This window comes from Vicugna pacos, chromosome 14 (assembly GCF_048564905.1).
Source record: "Vicugna pacos chromosome 14, VicPac4, whole genome shotgun sequence".
Classification (NCBI taxonomy): domain Eukaryota; kingdom Metazoa; phylum Chordata; class Mammalia; order Artiodactyla; family Camelidae; genus Vicugna; species Vicugna pacos.
In genome coordinates this window covers 66,468,734-66,494,004 of record NC_133000.1, presented here as the reverse complement: position 1 = coordinate 66,494,004, position 25,271 = coordinate 66,468,734, and the positions used below count along the sequence as shown (strand labels likewise).

The 25,271-nt window shown below is 41.2% G+C and overlaps 1 protein-coding gene across 4 annotated transcripts in view; it reads right to left on the bottom strand.

Annotated features, from left to right (window-relative positions):
* The window catches only part of TPP2 (tripeptidyl peptidase 2), a 57,298-nt gene that overhangs the window by 7,898 nt on the left and 24,129 nt on the right, over window positions 1-25,271 (bottom strand). For 2 of the 4 annotated variants that reach the window (XM_072976508.1, XM_072976506.1), the window contains exons 8-25: window positions 24,593-24,669; window positions 22,570-22,697; window positions 20,425-20,524; window positions 18,635-18,783; window positions 16,826-16,941; window positions 16,136-16,304; window positions 15,303-15,460; window positions 14,927-15,003; window positions 14,700-14,806; window positions 12,914-13,068; window positions 12,211-12,327; window positions 11,867-11,967; window positions 11,150-11,246; window positions 10,179-10,316; window positions 9,121-9,365; window positions 8,785-8,863; window positions 6,920-6,958; window positions 2,152-2,303 (exon numbers count right to left, since the gene is read on the bottom strand). In XM_072976508.1, coding sequence (XP_072832609.1) covers window positions 2,152-2,303; window positions 6,920-6,958; window positions 8,785-8,863; window positions 9,121-9,365; window positions 10,179-10,316; window positions 11,150-11,246; window positions 11,867-11,967; window positions 12,211-12,327; window positions 12,914-13,068; window positions 14,700-14,806; window positions 14,927-15,003; window positions 15,303-15,460; window positions 16,136-16,304; window positions 16,826-16,941; window positions 18,635-18,783; window positions 20,425-20,524; window positions 22,570-22,697; window positions 24,593-24,669 — 2,204 coding nt within the window. The remainder of the gene's footprint in view (window positions 1-2,151; window positions 2,304-6,919; window positions 6,959-8,784; window positions 8,864-9,120; window positions 9,366-10,178; window positions 10,317-11,149; window positions 11,247-11,866; window positions 11,968-12,210; window positions 12,328-12,913; window positions 13,069-14,699; window positions 14,807-14,926; window positions 15,004-15,302; window positions 15,461-16,135; window positions 16,305-16,825; window positions 16,942-18,634; window positions 18,784-20,424; window positions 20,525-22,569; window positions 22,698-24,592; window positions 24,670-25,271) is intronic. The other 2 variants (XR_012080096.1, XM_072976507.1) reach the window with 1 other exon arrangement.

Genomic DNA, 25,271 nt, shown 5'->3' with positions numbered 1-25,271 from the left:
TAAGGCATTAATCTGAAATATAATTATTGACAAAGATTGCATTTATTTGCAAGTAGTATAAATCTGTTTTCCTAGAAAACCGAAAAAAATCAAACTGAAAATTATTTCAATTATGAGTCCAACAAAATAGTCAGATAAAAATCTGTATCAGCAACTTTGCTACATACCAGTTATAACTAGATTTATAAATAGAGAAAAATATTTGAAGACAGAAAGATGAAAAGACCTAGAAATGTCTCAAATCTACAAAGAAGGAACAGTCACACTTTTTAAAAAAAATCTGAAGTTTTGAATGAGTGCAGAGACAGACGTTCCGCATTCCTAGCTGGGGAAGCTTCGTGCACCGTGAGCTCTTCCTGGTCACGAGGCGGGCGGAGCCGCAGCTCCAGGAGGCCTTGGTTTGTCCTGCCCCGCAGGAGACCACACTGGGATGGGGGTTGGGCCTCGTGTCCCCAGCAGCGCCCACCCCAGCAGGCCCTCTGCCCTAGCAGGGGCTGAGCAGGGGAGAGCCCCCACCTCTTGGCCGATTCTGCCCAGGAAGGTGGGAGCCTTGGGAAGGGGCACCTGTGGTCCTGGTGGCAGCCTGTCCAGAGGAGGGGGAGGTCTGCAAACTGAGTGGCAGTGGGCAGAAGATTGTGGCCTCAAACACCAGAGGCTTCATTTTCTTAAGGAAATATCTGCAGACATTCCTGAATAGACATTTCTTCATCTGCTGTATGCCCTTAGGATCATTTCCAGAGGTTTAAAAAGGTTTTTTTTCAAGAGTTTTCACCAGTTTTCTGGGGAGCAGGTTCATGGGACTCCTCGCATTTCATGACAGAAGCAATGTCCACATTTCACTTTTAAAGTTTACACTCTACCTGCAAATGCTGATGATGTTCTACAATCAGCCAGGAAGACAGCCTAGTTTTAAGTGGAAAGAAAGGTAGGTCTACATGTGACTGATGCGATGAGGGTTTAGTCCCTGGGAGTTATTTTCACAATATGATGATGTCTCTTCTCTACAAGACCTGACTGTAAGGATGGGTACACATCCAGTGAATGAGGACTCCCAGAGAAAATCTGTGCTAAAAAAATACTGCAAAACACTAACGGAAAAAGCAATAGAACTGCCTGCATAGAATAAATTTCCACTATGCAAAAAGCAGGCTACAGTCAAAGAATAAGCTGGGGGAAGAATCTGTGACATGTACAGAAGAAAGATTAAAATAAAATTTTACAAAAGCATTAGTATCTTTTATGTTAAAAAGTTAAAAGAGAAATCTGATGTCTCAATAGAAAAATAGGTAAGAACATATTCAGTTGACAGAAGCCAAAGAATGAAATGAAAATATTAAAAAAAAGCTCAAATTTAATAATAACCAAAGAAATGCAATTTAAGACTGTAACAATGGCCTTCTCTTTTTGCACCCTATGGTAGCAAGACTTTATTTTTAATTACATGGCTCACTGTTGGCAAAGGTACAGGGAGTGAAAGGCTCTGTTGTGTTCCACTGGATGGACTGTAAATTGCTCATTTGCTCTAGAAAGCAATCTGGCAAAATATATCAAGATGATTTTTTAAATTAGTATTTTTGATTCAATAATTACATCTTTAAGATGCTATCTGATGGAAAAGTTAAAAAAAAATACTGTATGTATCAAAATGCCCATCACAGCAATAGAGAGAAAAGCTAAAAATGTGTCAAATGGAGTATTTAAATAGGTTATATTTCATCCATAGAATCACTACATAGTCATTAAAAATGGTGTGTTAAAGGACTAGCAAATGGCATAGGAAATGCTCATAATCAAATAGTAACTGGAAAACCAAGACAGTGTCACTCACTCGCTACACATACAAATATATAGACAAACAATAATAGGACAATGATTATCTTTGGAGAGGGGGCAAAAAGTGATTTTTAATTTCTTCTTTGTATCTTCCAATAAAATTCTCTTCCAAAAGCAAATCAGAATAAGGATTAAAATAAAATTTAAAAAATTCTGATCACAAAAGGAAATTAAGAAATAAATACAAGAAAATTTAAAAGCACTTGTAATCCTACTAGCCACTGTTAACATTTCTGACACAGCCAGCGCATATACGCACAATTCTGTTGTAACTGGGAAAATGAAAGCAAACAGGATTAAAATCCATTAAAAACTTACTTTGTCATCCATTGAATTTTAAGATCTCGTAATGCTTCAGTAAACTCTTCTTTTAAATCTTTCTCTTTTTCTGAATCTTTTTCTTTGTCTTTGCTACCATTCTTAGTTTTTGTTGGTGGAGAGATTAGGTAGTAATGAACGGGGATTACATCCTGTGAAAAATGAATGTGGAGAGAGTCTTAAATTAACATGTTTAATTTTACTTATTTCAAAATCTTCAACAGTCGAATATCACCTGACATGGGCCACACTTGAATTGTACTACACTGAATCTCAGATTCTAAGGGCCACGACACAGCTAAAATTCCAGTAAACTGCAAAGTAATTTCCCCCCAAACTTTAAAACTAACGCCTCTAATATCTCCTTTAAAATATAAGGAAATAAGAATAAACTTTTCTCCACTTGAATGTATTTGGTATTCATAGTTTTACTTGACAGACTACAAAAGTATATTGAGCTTTCTATTTCCGAGAAGGAGAGGAAATAAGTTAGAATTAAAAAAAGAGAAGATCCTCTTTTCTAAGTAAATTTAAGGAGAATTTTCTTTCCTCATTCAACAATCAGGACTTACTGAGCCCTTGCGATGTGCAAGGTGATCGCTCCTAAGAGGTGAGGGACAAGGCAGACAGGGGCCCTTCGCCCTCTGGAGTGATGCATGCTGGCAGGGGAAGAAAGCCAGCAAGCAGGTAAGGATATAAATGACTTCAGGTAACAAGTGATATGAAGAAAACAGGATACGGGGTGGAGTGTGACTGGTGAGTAAGGTGGGGACCCCGTGCAAACAAAGGGGTCACGGAAACACTCTAAGAAGGGGACGTCCAGTCTAACGGGGCCTCAAGGACCTAAACGAATGAACTGCAATGAACCCGAAGGACCAAAACGAGGAGCGGAAGGATCTGAAGGCCCGAGGGGAGCAGAGGTGGCCCTGAGCCGCTGCGCGGCACCAACCGACCGACCGACCGACCAGATTTTATCCTAAAGGCAACGGAAAGAGCTGTATGCCAGGCAGTGACTGGATTAAAGATTTCTGCTTTTTGCTTAGTAAGTCTGGATCCTGTATGGTTACAGATTTTGGGTTATTTTTAATGACTCTTGATACTATTTGGAGAGTGGATGACGGAGGGCAAAGTGGGAAAAGAGCCAGGCGCGTCAGGAAGGGTCAGGAAGCCAGCCTCGGCGCACGGGCCCTGCCGGGAGCTGCCGACCAGACTGCAGGAAGGGAAGGAAGAAATGCACCTGAGGCGGCCCCTCCTCGTCTGGGAAACGAACTCACTTGTTATACTTGCTAGATCGTTTCCGACACAGTAACTGGGTGTCCTTAATTTAATTATTTATTAAATCGATTTCTCAAGTTTTGTCTTTAGGTTTATATTAAAAATGCTGCTAAATTATTTTATTTATTTTAATTAAGTTTCTAAAATTGGGACAAATTACGCTACTAAGATTTTTAAGGCTCTACTCACAGTAATTTCAGAAAAAACTTTCCACAAGTTGAGTCAAAAAGAGTATGGCCCCACCTTCCCCAAAATAGGATTTCGAGGTGTAATTACTACATAAATAGGTCCATGTTAACAATTTTCAAAATCAAACCTTATTTGGGGATATAACTATAATAGTAAAATGAGTTCTAATAGTATTCCAACATAAAACAGTAACTATTATTTCAGTACGACTCATTTCAAGCAGAGAATAGCACTGGTGGGTAAGAAGCACAGAAATCCATTTTTGGCCATCTCGGCACCGCTCCCTCAGAGGTCGGGGGAGCCAGAGCCTGCAAGCAAAGATCTTCTATGAAGCGTGAGCCTGGGAAAAGGAAGCAGGCTTTGCTGGGCAGCTCCTTCAGGTCCCTGCCACCCACCCTTCTCTCCTTGAGCTTCACTCCCCAAGGTGGGCACCGCCCTGGGCATATGCCACTTAAAGTGTCTGCAACATCTGGGTTGATCATTTACCACCAAGTTCTTAGGGAAAAAGATCACTTCAGTGTCATCTGTTTGGCAGAGACAACATACCTAAGAATTAAAGGTATAAAAGGCCTCCAGTGTTGACTCTCTGTTAATAGAGTCCTACTCCCTTTGTGATCATGCCTCTTTCCCACCCTGCATGCTGGGATGCTCAGGAGCAGGTGCCTGGAGGAGGACACTGGGTAGTCTCCGTGCAGCCTAACCTAATGTGTGTCTACCCTGGTTTCCCCTCCTCCTCGCCTGATTAGGGAGGGGGACAAACTTCAGGGGGCAAGTCTCTGTTGTGAGGCAATTCCTCCTCTGATGCTCAGGGGTAAGGTGTTTGCTAAGACGTTTTAGTAAAGAGAGCAAATAGAATTTAAAATGAACGATCCATTAAACCTAAATCAGAACTCTCACAAAGATCTACAGAGAGGAAACCACATACAATAACAACCGTAAACTGTCAACAAAAGAACAGAAGAGACAGGGAGTTTACGAGGAATCACCTCAGGAGGAAAAAACCCAAGGTTTTGTAGTTAGCATTTTACATACTAAATATAGTAAAACAGTAATTATAAATATTATAATCCTACAAAGCATTTCAGGACAAGTACAGTTTTTTATTATTAAAAATTATGAACATGGTTGTTTTAATCCCCAACCAAAAGAAAAATGGAGCTTTTTTTCCATTTATTTTATTTCATCACAGTCATCTGTTCTTTTTGTTAGTATTTTTACAACTCACTTCTCAACAGCTTAGCATAGGGTCAGTTTAATAGAAATGATCTTGATTATGATCTTAAAAAACAGCCAAGAATATTCAAAGCATAAATATTATATATAAATTCTCTATAGCAGATAATTTAACAGTAAGCATATTTAAGAAAAAAATTATGCCAGCTATTCAAATTTCAATAGTGTTTGAATTGAACGATATTATTTAGAAAAAGCAAACCTACCTGCCAAACCAATAATTATTCTTTGAGCAATATATCATACCCTCAATTAAGTTTTGGTTCAAAAATTATAATACCTTTAGCACTTAAATTATTGAAGACTGTAAATTCAAAATGTTAATACCTCTACACAAACTAAAATAGCTATTTTAAAAGTTAACCATATTTGAATGCTATTTATGATGCTAAAATAACTAGATTCTTTCATATGACAATGAACTTAAAAAAGGGTAACAATATATTTTCAAGTCAAAAGTTACTGAAACCCAGAGGACAAATCCACTGAGGATTATGTACGAAAGCTAGTTATTTTGTTCAGGCAATAAATTATATATGGATGTGTGTGTGTGTATGTACGTATACATCAGTGTGACTATAAAATTATAATAATGATTATTTTTAAGTAAGAGCTTCACGTGCAGTTGCACTGAAGATACGGGAGAATTGGGAAGAGAAGACTGGAGCAGCCCAGCTCTCTAACACAAAGGTTCATAACCACCTAGAATAACGTTCCTATTCACGCGAGAGTCTCCTATCTTACAAAACCTCATTCAAACAAAATTCACCGAAACTCCCAACACATCAGCCACCATCTATGGCAGGAAGGAACACCCCGGCTCTGCCGTTGTGACGTGCACCTCCCTTCTCGTGGGCTCCTGGGATGCCTGCTCCTCACTCTACGGCAGTGGCTTTCAAGCTACTTTTACAATGACTCAAAGACAATCTATACAGAAAATGAAATTAGTTTTATGAGTTTGATAAACTAACATTTTGTTTTATTCTGTTTTTGTTTTAATGCTGGTTATGTTTCATTAAATGAATGTACATGACCTTCAAATGGGTCAAGATGCTCAGTTGAGAAATACTGGTCTACACAGAAGCAGGTATTTCTGTATCTGGGAAGACAATTCCCAGCGGTGTATTTTGTTTGAACAGAGTGTTTACCATTACATAATAATATACAATTTCAGAAGTCATTTTAATAAAGATGTTGTATCTATTACAAAATGGTGATCCCCAGTTTCACACCACGATGAATTAAGAAACAGTTATCTTTTGTTTATATCTTAAAACACTAATAGTTCACACAGGAACACCTGCAGTGCTTCCTGACTGAGCGAGAGACATCACTTCCATGCTGAGTGTCAGCGGGTCCTCACCAGGAGGCTCAATGAATATGTATCCCTTTCTCTACAGTAGACTTGAAGGAGAATTTTTCAAATTAAATTCGGCTCTAGCAGTCAATCAGAGATTGATAAGCTGCAGGGAAGTTGAGCAGATCACTTGCTAGTTATGGTCTTAAACTCTGCTCATGCTCTTGGTGTAAGCTTAACTTTGGTCAACAGTCCTCACTTGTGCTGTGGCTATGTCCATGGCTCTGTTTGTCTCTGCCCTTCCAGAACTAAGAAGCTGCAAAAGCAGGAGATAAACTTCACTTTAAATATTTTAATAATATTTTATTAATCAAATCATCTGATTTCAGTAATTTTTAGATTTTAAAATAACTCTTTTGTCCTACATAGCTGAAAAAAAATCACATTCATCTCTCTATAGGATTTTAGATATGCAAAATTTCAAATATAATTACTTGGTCATGTCTATAGTAAAAAATGAATAGCATTAAAATTTTCTCTATACACACATACACCAGGGATCTTCAAGCAGTTCATGGTAGGATAAAAATACTTTAAGAAAGCAGTTATGTCAACACCGATAAGCTAAAAGCACTACACTGCAAAACTGAAAGAAAGGAAACTAAGGGATAGATATTTTCTTAAAAAAGGTTTATAATAGTGAGAGAAAAAGAAGTTTAACTAATAAGCAAAGAAGGCTTTAAGACATCTTTTTAAAGAACTGACAATCAGTACCTTTTTAAATTTTCCTTGTCGTTTTGCTGCAGACTGCCCCTGGGAGTCAGAACGACATTCTGTAAGAAAAGGTGCGTAATCTACACAGGATGGAGATACCACCTCTGTCTAATTCTCTTCCAGTTTCCGTTTCACCTGCATGTGTCACAGTACTTAGAAGGGTCAGGTCAGTGATCAAAATGGCAGGCTTCTAAAGAAAGCCGCACTGCCACTTTCATTTTCTTAATAAAAATGCACTCAAATACCTAATTCCTAAGGGTAAATGTTTCTCAACTTTTTATTGCAAAAATTGGTAGAGCAAAATTTATTAGTTATCAGAACAGTTTTGAAAACATTAAATTTAGCTGATGGTCCGCAGAGTCAGATTTTCAAGGTCGTCACAACAATCACACACGCCCATGCATTCTTAGAAAACGCATTGGATAACTAAGGAAAACGAAAAGTTACCTTCCCAACTGCCAAAACCGTAAGAAACACAAAACCACTGAGGTAAGATTAAATGAACAATGTGCTGGGAATTATAGTTAATCCTGTAGCTTTAGTTTTCACTCTCTCTCAAGGAAACCTACTCTGCCAAGTAGTAACTATGGTTAATTCCAAGATTATAATGTAATTTTACACCTGCCTCTGAAAGAATGCAGCTGGAAAGTAGTAAGTGTCTCTGAAATGTTAAAAGCATACTTCTGAGAACAACGCTCTTTCGTCTCACCCATCACTAGGCTGTGGACACTTGGGAAGAGTTACCTGGATGAGAAGCCTCATTGCTGAAGTCTCAGAGATACTTCCCACAGTGGAAAATGCAATCTACTTAAAAGGACCACTAGGACTTCTGAGATCCGTGCATCTATGAATTCAAGCGTCAGTAACTACTGATTCACTTCACATTATACTTAAGTAATTGTAAATTATACTGAAGTCATTTAAATAAATAGTATGGACTAAAATGAGACTCAAGAAATGTCACGGCAAACAACTTCTTCAGCGTAAAAGTCCTAAATGATGACGCTTCTACAAGAGCGAATAAACAATCCTCGGTTCAGTAGTGGTAAGAAGTGCGTATCCTTGTTAAGATGGCTGAGACCTATTCATTTTGATAATAGCACTTACAGATTCCAGAACTAGGTGGCAGTCTGCTTTGTAAGAACTAATGCTAAAGAGAAACGCAAAACTATAAGAACGACAACTTTTACTGGCATTGAGCTAAAATGACACTATGACAAAGGGTGACAGATCTATATAAACACTCTTCTCACAGTAAATTTGTAATAAAAACAGATGAAAAAACTAAAATAGGTACTATCAAATTATAACATTTATTGCTAAAATATAACAACCAGAAACATGTTTTTAACAAAAAGCACAATTTTGAAACTGTAAAACACCAGAAGTATCTTATAATTAACTACACAATCACACAAAATTCCAATAAGAAGAAGATCTGTACAAGTGAAAAATACTGTTTTCCAGTAATTTTTAGACGTAACCTAAGAAGATCTGATTTATTCCTATGCCCACACTGTTAACATTGGTTAAAATTCTATCAATTCTTTAATTTTAAACATCCCTTTCACTTAAGCCAAGTTTGATTTGGATCTACATGTTTCACAGGAAGTTCAAGTATATTAGCCGTGTAAGTTAGCAGTTTCAAGGCCCAAGTATTTAGGCTTGGGGAAAAGAATACAAAATATATAAAAATACAACCAAATATTAGCTGACCTTCATTAGTAACTTGGGAAAAAGCCATTACATTTTTTTTCCCAGGGAGATCTCCTTCACCCATTCTGACATGTGGAGTTAATTTCCATTTCTAAAGAAATGAAAATTTTGGAATAGGTAATTTCAGTGTAAAAAAAGCGAATACTTACAGCTTTCTTTCCAAGTTCAGTCTTTGACAACGTTAAGGATCCTGCAAGGTAGCATCCAGGTCCTGCCCCTTTAGGTATTCTAATAAGAAGATTCAACAGAGGAGAAAAGGAACAAACGAGAAAGTTTCACAAGGATAATCACAGGGAAGAACAACAAAACAATAGCATTCTGAAATAATTCCCACAGCCAAGATTTCAAAAATCAAGGGGAGAAACATCCTTAATCTAAGATGGTAAATGACAACATACCATAAACTTAGCCTAATATAATAAACCAGCACTTCAAGAGGACAGAGTCCAGGATAGACACCGAGTGTAAACGATGTGCCCACTTACTTGTCATCGGGTAAGGAAGTAACAAAGAACGGCTGGTTGTATTTGGGTGGTAACGTCAAGTTACTGGATTTCTTCTTTCCTAGAAGTGCAAGGCTATGGTTTTCGTGAATGTCTAAGCTCAAGGTATTAGACAACCTATGAGAAACAATAAATGGAAGATCTTTAAGACGTTCCAAATCACTGATTTGCTCATGACGAATCTGTAGCCGAATTGTATAATCTCCTTTCTCCAGTTTCAAAGAATACTGAAAAAGAAAAACAACATTTGGGAAAAGTAAAGTTTAGCCATGTAAGTGAAGATGGCAGTACGGGGATAAACAGTAAGAAATACCACTTACAGTACGCGAGGAACAGGGCCAGTCACACATACACAAAGCCCCGACTGTGCAGGCGAGCAAGCAGGACCAGGGAGGTCAAGCAACCTGTCCCAGGTCACACACAGAGAAGAGGACAAGGGAGCGGAAGACAGCTCTGGCTCCCAGGCCCTCGTCTGCCCACCCACACGCTCCTCCGAGACTCTCAGCTTAATCAGTATCTGCTCAAGACCAAGAAAGGCCACGATTTTCTAGTTTCGTTTCAACACAACAGTGCCAGGCACACTGCTTGGTAATAAAGTGCTCACTACCCAACAGTCCAAGAGGCCATGTATTTCAAAGTTCTAATAAACTGAAGGCACTTGGCACTTTATCCAACTCAGTCCTGGGATCATTTCAAGGTGCTCACATATCCCAGATGATTTGCATTCAACCTTCAGATGGGGACAAGCATGGGCCAGGAAGGAGACATTCTAAAAATAAAAAGCCCTGTGGGCCAGTGTCTGCGAGTGAGCGTCCCCCGGGCCCTCCTCTACCCCAAAGCCTGATTCAAGCGGACTGCATGGCTGAGACGTTGTCAGTCTGCTCTGCCAGACAGCTGAGCTGCCAGCTGTGTGGCAAAGCACTAGATGCAAGGCCACAGCGGGGCTGAAAGACCACAAATGCTTCCCTAACGAGGGTCCGGGACTCATCAGTTCAGGAAGCAGCTTCTGTGAATTCTAAAAATCCCAGCTGACCTCGTACCTGATGAGGATAGGCATCACCGGAGCCCATCTGTCTTTTGTTCTGGTCAAATATAATCCACAGCTGGCTGTCAAATTCTGACTCATATAACAGTTCACAAAGCAGTGGGCAGCTTGGAGTTACTTCCCCACTCTTGGGCTATAAAAAAATAAGGATAAATTACTGCACATGGTTGTATGTTTTCTAATATAGATCTGTAACATTGTTACTGTTGAGACTTTTACATTAAAAGTATTAAAAATATTTTCTTGTGGTAACCAATTTTAATTAATGCAGAACATCCAGGATTCGGGGACTAACAAAAAGGCACTTCTCTTTTACAAGGTTTAAGAGACACAAACCTGGCTATTTGTATTTGTTAATAAGGTGATAAATCAGGACATCTAATTAATTGAAATTTCCTTATAAAATTGAAATCTGACAACTCACTGAAATCAATCATCTCCCCAACATTAAAACCAGGTTCGTGTTACGCTTCAGTAAGAGCCTTGCTAACTCCCACAGATCCTACGTACACTCTTCCATCCGACATTTATGTTCCTCTCAACTGTCTCCACCACTCATTTGACCCAGGAGCTACTCTGACGTCTCACTGAGCCAACATCTGCTTCACGGAGAGCAATCAGGTCGGTCCCCTGCTGTAATCTGGCTTTGACGAGACATGGAACCAGCGGACAGGTAGTACTGGACGGGTGTCTGAGAACAGCTATCAGTGACTACAAAAGGCTCACAGGCCAGGGCACCACTAAATTAAAATCTGTGACTTCAGACCTGAAAGGTGCTTAGATCGTCGTAAAACACAATTTTCCAAAGAATACTGCTAAGCTAACCAGCGTTAGCTACTTGATTCTATTTCAGGTATAAGTGAGTATACACACACTGAATATACACTGTCCTTCTGGCTTTAATTCTATGACCCATGAAACACACAAGTTCACTGTAAGGGTATACTTCACTACACAAACACTCACTTGGTGGAAGTTATAGGTCAGGATCATCTCATAAAGTTGACGATTATTTGGCAAAACATCTCTTGATCCTAAAGGTTTTGTTTTTGCACTCAGTGGGCTGTAATCAGACAAGTGCACAAAACTGAGTTGATTCAAGAGCTGATTTAAATGAGACAAAACCATAAGCAACAAAAGCTATAACATTTCACGACAAGAGACAAATGAGCATTCCTAAACACTGTCCTTCTCAGTGTATCTTATAATAGTTTAATCACTAACTTACATAACTCTTTATTGACTGAACCTCAGCAATAGTTAAAATTCTGTAGTATTACAAAGGTAATCTTTTCATGATGAAAACATTTTCAATTGTTAACTAACAGTTCTGAACATAATCAGATCCCAGCACTGGGCGACAATGCCTAACAGTGCTGAAGGACAGGTTTTGACGGCAGACATCCCTGCACTCGTCACAGGATGGGTCCCGCCAGGGGCCGCACCACGGGCTCTCCATACGTGTCTTTTAAGGCTGGAAGCTGCTGCCGGGCTGCCTCTCAGAGACCTGCCATAACCTGCCAGACCCTTTGCTGGGCTGGAGGGTCACAGACTGAACTTTCATCTCCAGTATTCACATGACTGAAATAAAAGACCCTTTCCAAAGAGTGAAGAGACCCCCCACCCCGTGCCCCCAACCACATCAATATCCAACGTTTGCAGCCCTGAAACATTTAACGATACCGTAGTGTCTGGACCCAGCTCTTCAGAGTTATGCAGGGGGCCAGGTCCTCATACTTCAAGGAGGACTGAACATCAAAACGGTTGATTCCCTCTGATGCATGCTACAAAGGACATTCATCAAATTAATTTCTCAAACTTTATTGAAAGTAAGCTGCATTTTAAAACTATACCTGAACCTAAAATAAATGTGTCAAATGCAAAGTTTATAAACACCCATGGACAAAGACTATTGTTATTTTCAGAAGCACAGGTAATTTCCCCATTAAAATTTAAATCCAATATTGAAATTATTTCACAATAACACAAATAATTGACATTAAAAATGAGGGAGATGTGCAACTTACAATGTTTAACTGAGGAGCAGTGCATACTATCCCATGGAAGGAAATGGTATAATCAATGTTGACATCACTAAGACTTGCCCACCAACGGGCAATGCAAAACTCAATAGCTTTCCCACCCTGCAAAGAAAAATAAATTATAAATGTGAAAATTCCTTTTTTCATTCTCCTTCAAATTATAAGACCATGTATCTAACCGAAAACACTAGGTGGGAAGTTTAAGAAAGAACGTCAGGACGTTCACCTTCTAGAAGGCAGGCCTAGTCTCCGTTTCTAGCACTACAGACAGGCACGGAGACCTGGCGCGTCTGCGGTAACCCGGCAGACAGGGGCGGCTGTTTCACCATCAAGCAAGTTCACCTCAGGTGCTTACCAACAGGCCATTAATAGAGTAACTTAAGTACAAAACATAGAAAAGTCTTCCACATGGAAATAATCTACTGTTCGATGAGGAAACCCCTCACCCTGAGAGGCGCCAGAAGCCAGCAGACCAACACTTTTCTTTGACTAATCATTCAAGCGTTAAAAAGAGATTACTATTCACCTCCGACCTGGTCTCTAGTATCCTAACAAGCAACCTCCTTCCTACATCATTGGCTCTAACAAAATCGTCCCAACACGCTCTGAATACAGACCATAAAATCAAATTCACACCAAAAACGAAAGGAAACGCTTTAAGGATTTCAGACTGTCCCTTAAAACTTACTAAGACAGGAAAAGCTTCAGTCAGCATTCCTTTTTCTGGAAGGGAACAAAACTTATAGAATTCATGACTTCGATACGCTCTCTGCTTCACAAGCTGTACGGCGTGAAGGACAAACTTGGCGGACACCTCAGAAGAACAGGAGCACACAGTGACTTCTGCAGAGGGAAGGCGAGAAGCAACGTGTCACCCGATCAGATTTAAAATGGACCCAAAACGGTTTTAATAATGCCTACTTTGGGAGATAATATATCAAGAATAAAGTAATGTATTCCAATATAATCTGCGTATTTCCTTAAAAACAATGAATCAACAGAATGTTAACGAAGATGTGAGAGGAGAAAATTTAGCTGTGGAAAATAAGTGAATAAATCAGAATTAAAGGGCGAACAGCACGAGTCAGCCAGCCGTCTGCAGATGGCCACGCAGTTATCCGAATCAGGTGGTCTCTAAAATCCCCTCCTTCTCTGTTGTCACTAAGTTCAACCTCTCCCCCTGCTTTAGCTAAAAACCAATCAATTCCTGATAATGAGGATTTTAATTTTAGAAACTTGTATTTGTTATCAGGCCTAAATTCCACTAGGATTCATTTATTCAACTTCAGTGATAACTTTTCCTAATCTCTCCTCCTTGGTTGACTTGTGTCCTGTTTCCTTCTAGAAAGTGTGTTTATCAGAACTACACATGCTTAGCTGTGCTGAGGCAGAGCTGGAGGTAAGCCAGGATCCCTGTGAAGAAAGAGCAACAGCTTATCTAATGAATACAAAGAACTAAAGCAAGGCTTCATCCTCTGGCTCCCAAGGTCAAGTGGGCACGGGGCTCCGTGAACCTTATCCACTGCTGAGGATACAAAACCTTGTGTTATGACAAAATGCAATCTGTTTAATTATTTGAAATAGGAATCATCCGTAGTTCGTTTTTCTCCTGCTTTGACTCTATTTTCCCCAGCCTTACTGAGAAACAACTGACAAATAACATCGTCAAGTTCAAGGCATACATGATGATTTGACGAGTACGTATATGGTATGAAACAGTTATCACAATAAGGTTAACACATCCATCCCTTCACACAGGGAGCAATTTCTTTTGGTGGCGAGAACATTTAAGATATACTGTGTCAGCAAATTTCAAGTACCCGACCCAGCATCACTAGCTACAGTCACGATGCTGGACATTAGAGCCCTCGAGCTTGCTCATTTTATAACCGAAAGTCTGTGCCTTTGACCGACATCTGCCCAATTTCCTCCATCTCCTACAGTATATTTCTAATCTAAGTCCACTAAATGCTCTGAGCTACTTCTAGTCTGGATCTTATAAATTCTTACATGAAAAAGCCAATTACTTTCAAAAGCAGTCTAAACAAACAGGGCATTATAATGTCTGACATTTATCACTAAACAGATATCATATTCCATACGAACTGACTAGAGCTCTTTATTCTCCGGTACGATTAGTGCACATTTTATCAGAGCCCGACCCTGGACAACCACGGGGCCTCTGTGAATGGAAGCCCAGAGTCGTACAACGATGCAACTCGGACTCTGATCAGGAACAGAGAAGGCGTTACTCCAGACTGAATTAAAACCATCTGAAGACAGCCTAGATGACTGACATACGAGCCAGTGCAAAACAGTACTAGATCTTTAAGAAGTTCTGAACCTAACAGCACATCCAGGTGCCAGATACTACGTTATTGTTGAGAGAAAAGTCTATGCCAGGTATATAAACTATGTGGTCACAACCAGCGCATGGATGAGCGCACATACAGACAGACTTCAGCTGTACTCACCAGCCCACGTTGCACCCTCAGGAACCTCAATAAAATGCCTTCGTATTTGACCAGGTTTAAAATGTACATCGGTAAAGGCTAGATCATAATGTGATGACTCATTTACTCTGAAAATCAATAAAAATAAATGATTAAATGTGATACTCTCATTAAAAAAAGTTCCATCTCCATGAACAGCCATGAAATAATTACAGGGAACAGCAAGCTGTTGGTAGCTTGGTACTTACTTTGCTGCTATGACTGCAGTGATTGGAACTCTGAACAGAGGACCCGCATTAGGTGATGCTATATCATAGCCACATACCTTGAAAAGAGAAAAAGCTTTAGCATCCACAAATAAACTTTTTTAAAAAGAGAAAATAAAAGAAGAAAAGGTGAATCTATCCACAGAATTAATCTATTATTAAAATTGAAGGGTCCTAAGCACAAGCTGGCATCAACTTTCTGACATCAGGACACATAATTAACGGCAAACAGACTAAGCAAACACATGCAGGACAACCCTGACTTATTCAGACTAGTGGAGAGTGGACTGCCACACAAAGCACTTCCACACATTTTACAGAGTAACAAAAGTCAAAATGAAGATACACCGATAGATACCTCTGTGTAATGCAGTCCTTCTCTTAAGCCCCTGGGGTCCACACGTATGTTTATGTGTCTGCACTGATTCATGAGTTCCAAATGGCTGGGACACTGAACCCAAGATGAATTGGAAGTTAAAGCTAAGTGAAGCTGAAGGGATATTTTCTCAGAGTTTTCTGGCATTAAAAAGACCAAAAAGCAAAGATTAGTATTTTTTCCTTTTCTTCCATTTTAAAATGTTCTATTTTCTCTCAAGAAAACTCAGCAGATGAATTTGCAGTCAGTGAGGGCTCCCAAAACCCAGCTTAAATACACCAGCCAGACCCTCCCTCGCTTACTTCAGTGTGCTTGCCATCCCCTCATGCTTTCACCCAATAGGGCGACCACCTTAAAACAATGTGTTTTGGCGGGCATGTCTCATCGCTGCAGCAGTTAGCAGGATCTGACTAAAACTACAGTGACAACCCTCTGGTTCACACTCCTGGAGCTGGGGTCCTCCCCGGCTGTCTCCACTTCCCACTCTACAACCCCAAACTCTGTCCTACATCCAAGTAGTGGGAAAGAAAAGAAATCTGATGTTTTATTTTATCATCCACAATTCAGCAAAACCTCCAGGTCATGAAGGCCCATTCTCCCCGTTTCCTGGTAGGTAGTCCCGCTGCTAACCACGCTCCCTTGTGTCAGGACCCTCCCGCTGTCCACTTCCCCTAATAAAGTCTACACAACTGACAACACTGGCGAGTCACGTCTTCTCTTTAGAACATGAGCCTGAGCAGCGTTTCCCTACAACGGTACCACTGATTCGAGCCATAAATGTGAGCACTTCTGCTTACTGTCTGCTGCTCACTTACCCGTGTCTTCTGGAAATACAGGTTCAATGCCAACACCGTGATCTGAAGGTGCAGCCACCTGAACAGGATCTCGGAGGTAGATGCCACGGTTATTTCCAACAGTGACAGTGAAACCTAATTTATTAGCAAAAGATGTATTCTGAACGAGGTAGTCATAAGCTTTATCAACCTAGGTGAAAGAATACAGAGAGTAAGAGATAAATGGTTGGGTCAAGAAAATCGTTTATTGCAAATTACCAATTTCATTTCCATCATAGCAAAGTATAAGCAAAAAGTTAGTTTCCACATTCACCTCTGAACCACAGGGCAAGCCTAAGTAAGGGGGCAATTCTACCTTTCTAGACAAAATACTGGTCTAGCCGCTGGACTCACCTTCCACGCCACTCTCTTTACTCCCCCGTGACCAAAGCTAGGAACTCAACCATGGGCCATTTTTTTGCCCTCCGCTGCTTTGCCTTGAAATTCCACCCTCTACCTGTCCTCTTTCTATTACATTTCTCTTAGTGCCACAAATCTGTCTTAACTGCAAAATCTCTTTATATCCTCTTTGCTTACAGTTCAGAGATGACCGTGGCCATGTAATCTACAATTAGATAAACTCAATCATCAGAACAGCAGGAATATCTTCCGGTAACAGATAAAATGTCGTCTTCCTGATTTACAACCTGTTTTTCATACAAACAATAATACCTGAATAATACCATGTCCCTGGGCAAAGACTTCTATGTTGTCAGCCTTCACCGCAGTGTTTTCTAGCGCTCTTCTGACTGAATGAACTGTGTAGTTAACATTATTAGCTTTCAGACCTAAAATCCAAAAAAAAGAAAACAAGAAAGCAGTGTTAGTGTAGCCTGCTACTTGAAATCTTTCCCCCCTTACCAGTATAGGTAACGGGTACATTCTCTGGTTTTAACGTCTTGTGTTTCAACAACTCATTTTTAAACCTTTTTTTTTTTTTAATTAAAAGAACTGACCTAAACAGTCAGATTCAAACTGCCTGCATAACAAAGACTCCATTCAACAGAAACTACCGTGCGTCCACAGGCAGTGGCACGAATGCAGACTCTGCAGAGGGAATGTCAGTGGATGAAGCAAGTACCAAAAGGCACTCGAATGACATTTTCCTTAAAATACTGCTGGTCAAACCATATGGGCACTGGCAGAAGTTCTCCACCCAGCCGTGCATCATGAACACCAAGGGAGCTGACACAAGCCAAAAGGATGCTGAGGCCCAGCACAATGAAACCAGCATTGGATCCCGGGCACTGGCACCGACTAGGAGCGTCCCAGGCGACGCCAGGGAGCAGCGGAGCCGGGAGTGACTGCTCCACGGGAGGGACGGGCAGGCCGCCCATCCGCACACCTGCTGCCGTGACCGCTGTGAGGGACAGAAGACGACAATGCGGCACTCCCGTCCCCGCAGAGCTCATTGCACAGGTCAGCACTTAGGACAGTGTGAGAAATGACAAGACCAACGTGGAAATACTATGGTGCCGCAAGAGCAAGTTGAGAAAGTGACCGATCCTGTCAGGGAGAGTCTGAGAAGAGGTGAAGCTCCGCTGGATGAACAGACACCTAAGTCAGGTCGGGGGATACACAGGCATCTGCGAGGCCAAAACACAGCACACAAGAATTCCAGGCAGAGAGCAGCGTGACAAAGGTGGGAGCACGAGCGACCCGGAAAGACCTAGTGAGGGTGGAGGGTCCCAGGACACGACCAGAGGGACACCTCTGCAGCTGAATCCTCGCAACAGCCTGGCTACCCCAACTGTGAGCCCGAGTCAACGCGGATGCCTCCCCATGTAACGTGCGGCCTCCGCACACCCCCGGGAGTCCCAGCTCCCTGTCCACTTCATTTGCTCCACAGCAATATTCCTTACCCTCTAACACAGAATATAAACAACTTTTTAATTTTGTTCATAGTCTGTTTCTCCTCCAACTTTAATATAAACTCTGCATGGGCAAATATTTTTGATGTTCTGTTCACTAATTTAGCCCTAGAGCTAAAACAATGCTTAACAGTCAGTAAGAGCCAATAAATGTATTTGCTGAGTGAATGAATACACATTCAAATCATGATTATCACACAAATTATTCTCCACCTTGAACTTTACTTTGAGCCAGGACCCTACCAATTCTCCACATCTTCTCACCCTGAGAACTTCAGAAAACAAAAATATCTGTCTGCAATAAGGTAAGAGAAATGTATTCAATTGTTTTTTATGGCCACAATCAGATGTTATTTTATGCTATAAACATGAAATTGTCTAGATACTTAACACCTACTTAGATAAGCTTATAAATGATGGATCTCAGAACCAGGACTAAGGTGAAGTATACACAGGTAACTTTAAAAATCCATTTTATCATCTCACTTCTATCTCATTCAGTAATAAACTGTGACTGAAATACATGCAGAGTAGCCAAAAACTCACTATCCAGGAAATTTAGGTACAGCAGTTAAGTCCAGACATGGAGAGCACTTGGCAGCGGCCTCACCTGACAGGATCAGGGCGATGCCCCCACACGCGTTGGGAGAGGACATGGACGTCCCGTTCATGAGCTGAGTCCCTCTCAGCGTCCAGTTAGGGACAGAAGCGATGGCTCCTCCCGGGGCACTGATGCTCACTCCAAGGGCGCCATCAGCGCTGAACAAAAGCAATTAAAGTCTGCTTATGATGGTGAATATTTGATAAGCAGGGGCATTTACAAACAGGCCACTGGTCAAATATATTACAGTGGGACACACGAACGCTCTGCAGTCACTGGAATCAACGGGGAAAACGACCCAGCACAACTGTCTCCCTATTACGCAGCAATTTTTCTCTCTTACAAATCAACAAAATGTGTGCATGGGTGCATCTGGGCTTCCACGTGGCAGGCCGGAAGTGCCAGGTGTATTTGTAGAGGACAATAAATCAATGTCACTGCTCAGGCTCCTTGAAGAATTACTTTTCTCTTGTCTGTAATCAGCGGTAGTTTCCCCTTTGTCTATAATGTTTAAAACCACACTGTCCAGTAGAACATACGTGGGACACATGACATTTTAAATTTTCTAAAAGCCATATAAAAAAAGCTAACAAGAAGACAGTGACATTAACCTTAGCAACCTATTTTGTTTAACACGACATACCCAAAATATAAGTTCAACATGAAATCAGCAAGAAAAAATGAGTTCATTCACTCTTTTTTTGTACCAAGTCTTGAAGAGCGGATGCTCACTTTATACCTGCAGCACATCTCAGTTCAGACTAACTCATGTGACCGGTGGCTGCCACGCCAGACTCCAGCCACAGAGCTGCCCGTCCAGGCTCTGGCCGAGCAGGGCCAGTGGATTTAAAGCCCGTGGAGCTCATCATCGCGTCGTCACCGCATACCAGCTCTGCCCTCGGCCCCACGTCAAGGAGCAACGTGGCACACACTCCTTCCTCCTCTCTGAAGACTGGCTGCCCCCTGCCACTGTTCCCCACCAACAGACTCAACCGCTGCCATGCCTGGCTGGGAATATCAGGGCAGTTTGCTTTCCTGTTCTAACAGAGCCCTGAGCGCAGTGCAGACGACACCTGCCTCCCGTAACGGGTGGCGGCATCCCGTCTGTGAGTGTCTTCAAGCAAACAGCACCTGCTGACCCGTGAAGACACCCACTGCACCCCGGGGGCCACGTTAGGCGACAGAGGTGCCTGAGTGGCATGCGCTCCCATCAATGCACCCGGCAGTGACTAAAGCGATGCTCACCAAAATGTGATGAGGTTTAGGGTGACTTTCCCTTTCTTCTTTGCATCATCTACACCGTCTACCGATGTTCGCACTGAGCATTTGGTATCTTACAACTGGGAAAAATAACTGGGGAAAGTCATGAATTCGAACTACTTCCTTGCTCTCTGTTAATCTTCCACTAGTCTGTTAAAATATCTCAACATAAAGCATTTCACGTGTTTAAATCAGTGTTCTAAAAATAGGTTCCATAAAATGTAAATACAAATCTTCTTAAAATAAAAAATAAAACTTTACATAAACCCTACATATTCTTAATGAAGGATCATAGATATGGGGCTAAGAATTTATAACTCAGAATACTTATGTCATAATCTAACAATGAAATAACTGTAATTTATTTTTTGAATTATCTATTTCCCTGAAACAAGATTGCTTATCAAAATGAAAATGCTGAGAAAGTAAAAACCAATAGAAAAAAAAAAACAACACGGTAAAATTACCAAAACTTTGCTGCGTCCCCCATCTAGTTTAACAAAATATCTGTAATAGTCCACGTATGACTCTCAACCTACCTGGGGCCTCTTGAAGACCATGTGTACTGGTTTGCGGGTAATTTCTCTCTCAGAGAATACTCAGCAACCATCATGTCAGGAGAAACGTAGGCACCAACACCTGTGGGGTGGGTTTGGTCATTAACAAAAGGACACAAAATATGGATCCTAACTCTAAACCCACTGCAGACTCGGCTGTGCAACCATAAATCCCTTGCTCTCCCTATACCACAGTTCTCTCCCATAAAGTGGAAAGATAAGAAAATTTAATAATCAGGGGAAGTTCTCTATGTACCAGACATTACACTCGGTGCTATGCCTTTGTATATGAAAATATCTACCAGGATTAGTATGTGGATTAAATGTAACAGTGTACCTAAAAGTGTCTATATGTGCAAAAGAGAAAAAGAAATGTGTTTTAAACTATAAAAATAGAACTTTAGAAAAAGAAAGGAATTAGTTGATTGGTCTTCATTTTAAAATGACCATTGTATCTAAAATTCTACTCATAAAGCTGGCAGTAGTCCTCCCCCCAAAATGGCTGCAATAAGCAAATAACAAGGTAACGTGCTACACCTTCTAGATAAATGTGCAAATGCAAACTAGGCAGAGAGACTCTGCAATCACAGAGCACAAGAGCTCAAACTCAGCTCCTGCATTCCAGAAATTTGGGAACAGGACCTGGAGAGGCTGAAAAATGTACTAAACACAAGGAACAGCAGAGACAAGTCTTAGAACCCAAGCCCACCCCCCACTCTTTACAATACTCACATGTTCGGAGTAGGAGACCGGCTAAAACAAGTGAGTTGAGGGCTTAGGTTAACAATGCTGCCACACAAAACTACGCTCATTTTGAAAAATTTAGTTTAAAATTTTCAGTTACTCTGAGGAAAAGAAAATCACTAAATATGGAGTACTGTAGCAGAGGAGTGTATTTTAATCATTAGGGACCTTTCAGATCTATTTTGCTTCATTTTAATTTGTGTACTTAAAGTATTTAAAGGTCTGGAATAGACAGTGGATATTTCACTGGCAGGCACTGTTGTCTTAACACATGATTGAACAGAATTACTTAATCAAGAGGTTTCAAATTACATAAAGCAAGCCACACTTTGCTTAAAATTTACAAGCTATGAATAAAAGCATGTTCTATAAATCTAAGATCGCTGTTATTTTAAAACAAGCCTTTTAAAAAGGACCAATTTCTAAACTTTGACGCTGAAATGTTGTTATGTATCTACACCACCTATATACTACCTATACAGCTGTAGTAACCCGTGATACGTACACATCTGTGCAATTACGGACGCATACACCAGGAAAACTATTTGGCACCAGTTTTTATAGTTATGCATCCAATCACAAATGTTAAGAGGTATAAGCCTTATTTTGATCTCAAATTTAAAAATAAACAAAAAAAAAGTACGTGTCATTTACTACATTACTCTCAATTCATCTTCCTCTTTCATGCCTTGTATTAAAAAAAATGAGGTGGGTTTCATGTTTTGCGGGGGTTTTATGCACACGGTGGCAGCTACTGTACCATAATGTAAGCTAATTTTATTATCTTCACATTATGACTGCAGCTAATTTTGATGCCCTACAACTCTTGCTGACAGGCACTTTGCCCGTTAGATTCCAGTGAAAACAGACAACATTGCACTGGATCCTAGAGACCAAAGAGAGGGAAAACAAATGTGTTTCAACGGCTTTTCTCGATAATGAAGCTCCCTTCCTCTACATCCAAATCACTCTGCATGTTCCAGGAGAAATTAAAGGAGGAAGCTCTACTATAAATAAGTAGGAACGCACTATAAATAAAAAGTGAAGCAAGTGTCTTTATTTGTGCTGCTCACTTAGTCTGGGAAGCCCTTCCCTTGCTTGTTTCCACCTACTGAAATCCTCATTCCCACACTTCTTCCAGAAAGCCTTGCCTAAATTCTCAAATCAGAGGGAGCCGCACCTTTGGAACCCCACAGCAGGGATCTGTACTTCCACTGAACTGCTTACTCCAGTCTGCAGGTTCCTACTAGGTTTCAGTCTCCTGAGGATCTACTAAAGGTTCACGGTGTCTTGCATGTAGCAGAGACACAGTTTAACATTGGACCAACTGAGTTTCTGGTTGCTGGATTTTAAACAAGTCTCCTTCTAAAGCAGGGAACTAACCTATCACACTCGACGTGGTTCCACCCGGACACCCGACCGTAGAAAGGCACGGACCGTTATTCCCAGCACTTGAAACATAAATTATATTATGCTTCCACACGGCTTCACTGATTACTTCACAAATCCTCCTGGAAGAGAGAGAGAGAAGGCCTTTGAACATATAAAATCGTCCCATTCTTCAAGAAATACATTATTAAAATACGAAAATATTTTCAAATATGGTTTATATGAAAAAATAAGCCAAAACATGGGTTCCAAGTAGTAGAAGTAAAATAGCGCCTGTAGGTAAGAGGGTGAGCTTCAGACTCACTCAGGGACAGTCTCAAACTACAAGTGCCGAGCGTCTATGTCCAAAGTGTTTATACTACCAAAATACGTTCAGATGCAGGGTTGAGCAAATTTGGCACACCCACTACTGGTGGAAGATGATACAGCCATTCCAAGAGCTCCCCTTTGGTTGGCTTTTAGTGTAGGCAAGGACTCACGGGGTCAGGTTAAACATGGGGAAAAGCTAAACACAAAACTGAATATATATGTGGAAAATAAACTACAAAAGGACCAAACGCAAAGACTGAAACATTAGCAGTGACTAGGAGGTGGGGCAACAGGGGGTTCCACCTCCACCCCCACTTAAAGTGCCAGCAGTGGCTCCTCAGGGGATCCTGTACAGCTGTGATTAGCAGCAAAGGTGAACGGGGAAAATTAGGTACTAGGAAGAACTTGAGAGTAAGATTTAAGAAATCTAGTTAAAGCTTGATAGCAAATTTAAAAAGTACCAATATTAATGAAAGGAGATGAGGGTAGACTATGAGGAAGGAAACAGGGCAATATAAAAAAAGGTAAAGGGCCAAGGATGCTCCAAAGTCATAAATGTGAAGGAAAGAACATTAGGGAAAGAAGACTTTAAAAGAACCAACGTCAAAGGGGAGAAAGAAACACTTTAAGGTAAATAAAATCCTAAAGCAAGAGAAGAAGGGGCAGGATTATGGCCATGATGAAACGCCTGAGGGTGACAGGGAGCTTGTCCCAGGGGCAGGAGAGGAAAGCCTCACAAGGCACCTCGTACCAGCTGTCTGAGGAAACTGAGTTACTGAGGACGGCACTGAGGCTGCAGGGCCTGGCTTGGTCAGCGCGGCGCCCCGGCAGGGCTCTGTGAGGCAGCTTCAGGGACCGGGGGAGCCCGTCAGGGCGTCCGCTCGCTAGCGCGAGGTCAGTTACCACCGCGACGACAGCCGTGAACCCGGGGAACTAACAGCAAGCTTTGCTGGAGAAGTCGGCGCAGGCAGTGCGGAAGGGAGAGGCTTCTGAGCCAGAGCTACAGCGAGCAGACACTAGGACACGTCTGTGTAGTGCCACCCATCCAGGAAAGGGGAGGGTGACCGCAGTCTTTAAAGAAAGAGGAGTGCCTCCTGACCCCAGGCTCTTCTTTCATCAGAGAAGGGGAAGGCAGGCGGGGCGGTCAGACAGGTCACAGGAGGGGCACGGGGTCCTCGAGTGCTTTTATTTCCTCTGGGGAAGACAGAGGCGGGGGCGCCAGCTGAGGAACGAAGGGGAGGGTTACTGGAGAGAACAAGGGGGGAGAGGCCCATCTCGGAGAGGAAGGGACGTGCAGTGTGACCAAAGACAACGCTGAGGGAACACCTGCCATTCGTGGTCACAAACTTAGAGCCCAACGTCAGTGTGACCCCCAGCAGACCCTGGCGCATGAGTTGTGGGGTCACTGAAGTGATTCCAGGGCTCCCACAAGTCTAGACTCTGTCCGGGAAGCACACGTGGAGGAGCTCAGGCTGTGTGTGGGTGAGGAATTTCAGAGACGGATGGGCTGACGTCTACCAGGCCAGGAGGGCACAACTACGTCAAAGACCAGACCCCGGGAACGGGGGCCAGGGGTCTCGGAGACATAGTGACCACCTCCCCCTTGCGACTGCTCTCTTCCGATGTGCTGTTCAATCCAGTCACAAAAACACTGAATACTCTTCATCAGCTAAGCTTCTATGGCTAACAAGCATCAAAGGACACTCACCCAGAATTTGGCCAGTGAGTTGCCTCTCCATAGCTGTAGTTGACAAGATCACATTTATGATTTATAACTTCTATCATCTATTAAAAATATGAAGAGAGTCTAGTTTAGACAACAATTTATAGAAACAGATTAGCCAGTAAAATAAAGGCATGAAATCCTGTATTTTCTTAACCAATCCAAATTTATCAGTTGCTCCCAGGCATATGGTTGATACACTTAAAAAAAGGTAGGGGGGTACCCAGAGTACAGGAAGTAGCCAATAAAAAAATAATCCAGCATTTGCAGAATGGAGTGGGGGAAATAAACAGGCATGGAATGGTTTTAGTAAAGTTATTATTAAATTCACGGAAGTTAAAGTAAAATTAATTCATACGTTGAAATGTAGAAAATAAATTCTTGTAACACTGATGGAACAAGTTGGCTCAAAGTTTTTTTTGTTTTTTTTTTTTGCTTTTTAAAGTATCTCAATGTAGCTTGCCAGGAGATTTACTAAAAGTGAAAAGTATAATGTAAATATTTTCATATTTTCTAAAAAAACTTATCCTAATAATTTTCAAAAAAAATTTTAAAATGAATTAAGTGTTTTTGCTTTTTAAAAGAGTTCTGCACACCAAATACAGTTCCACATGTTTCTGGTAATGCAAGAGCAGTTTATAAACCTGAAAATATCCAAGATCAT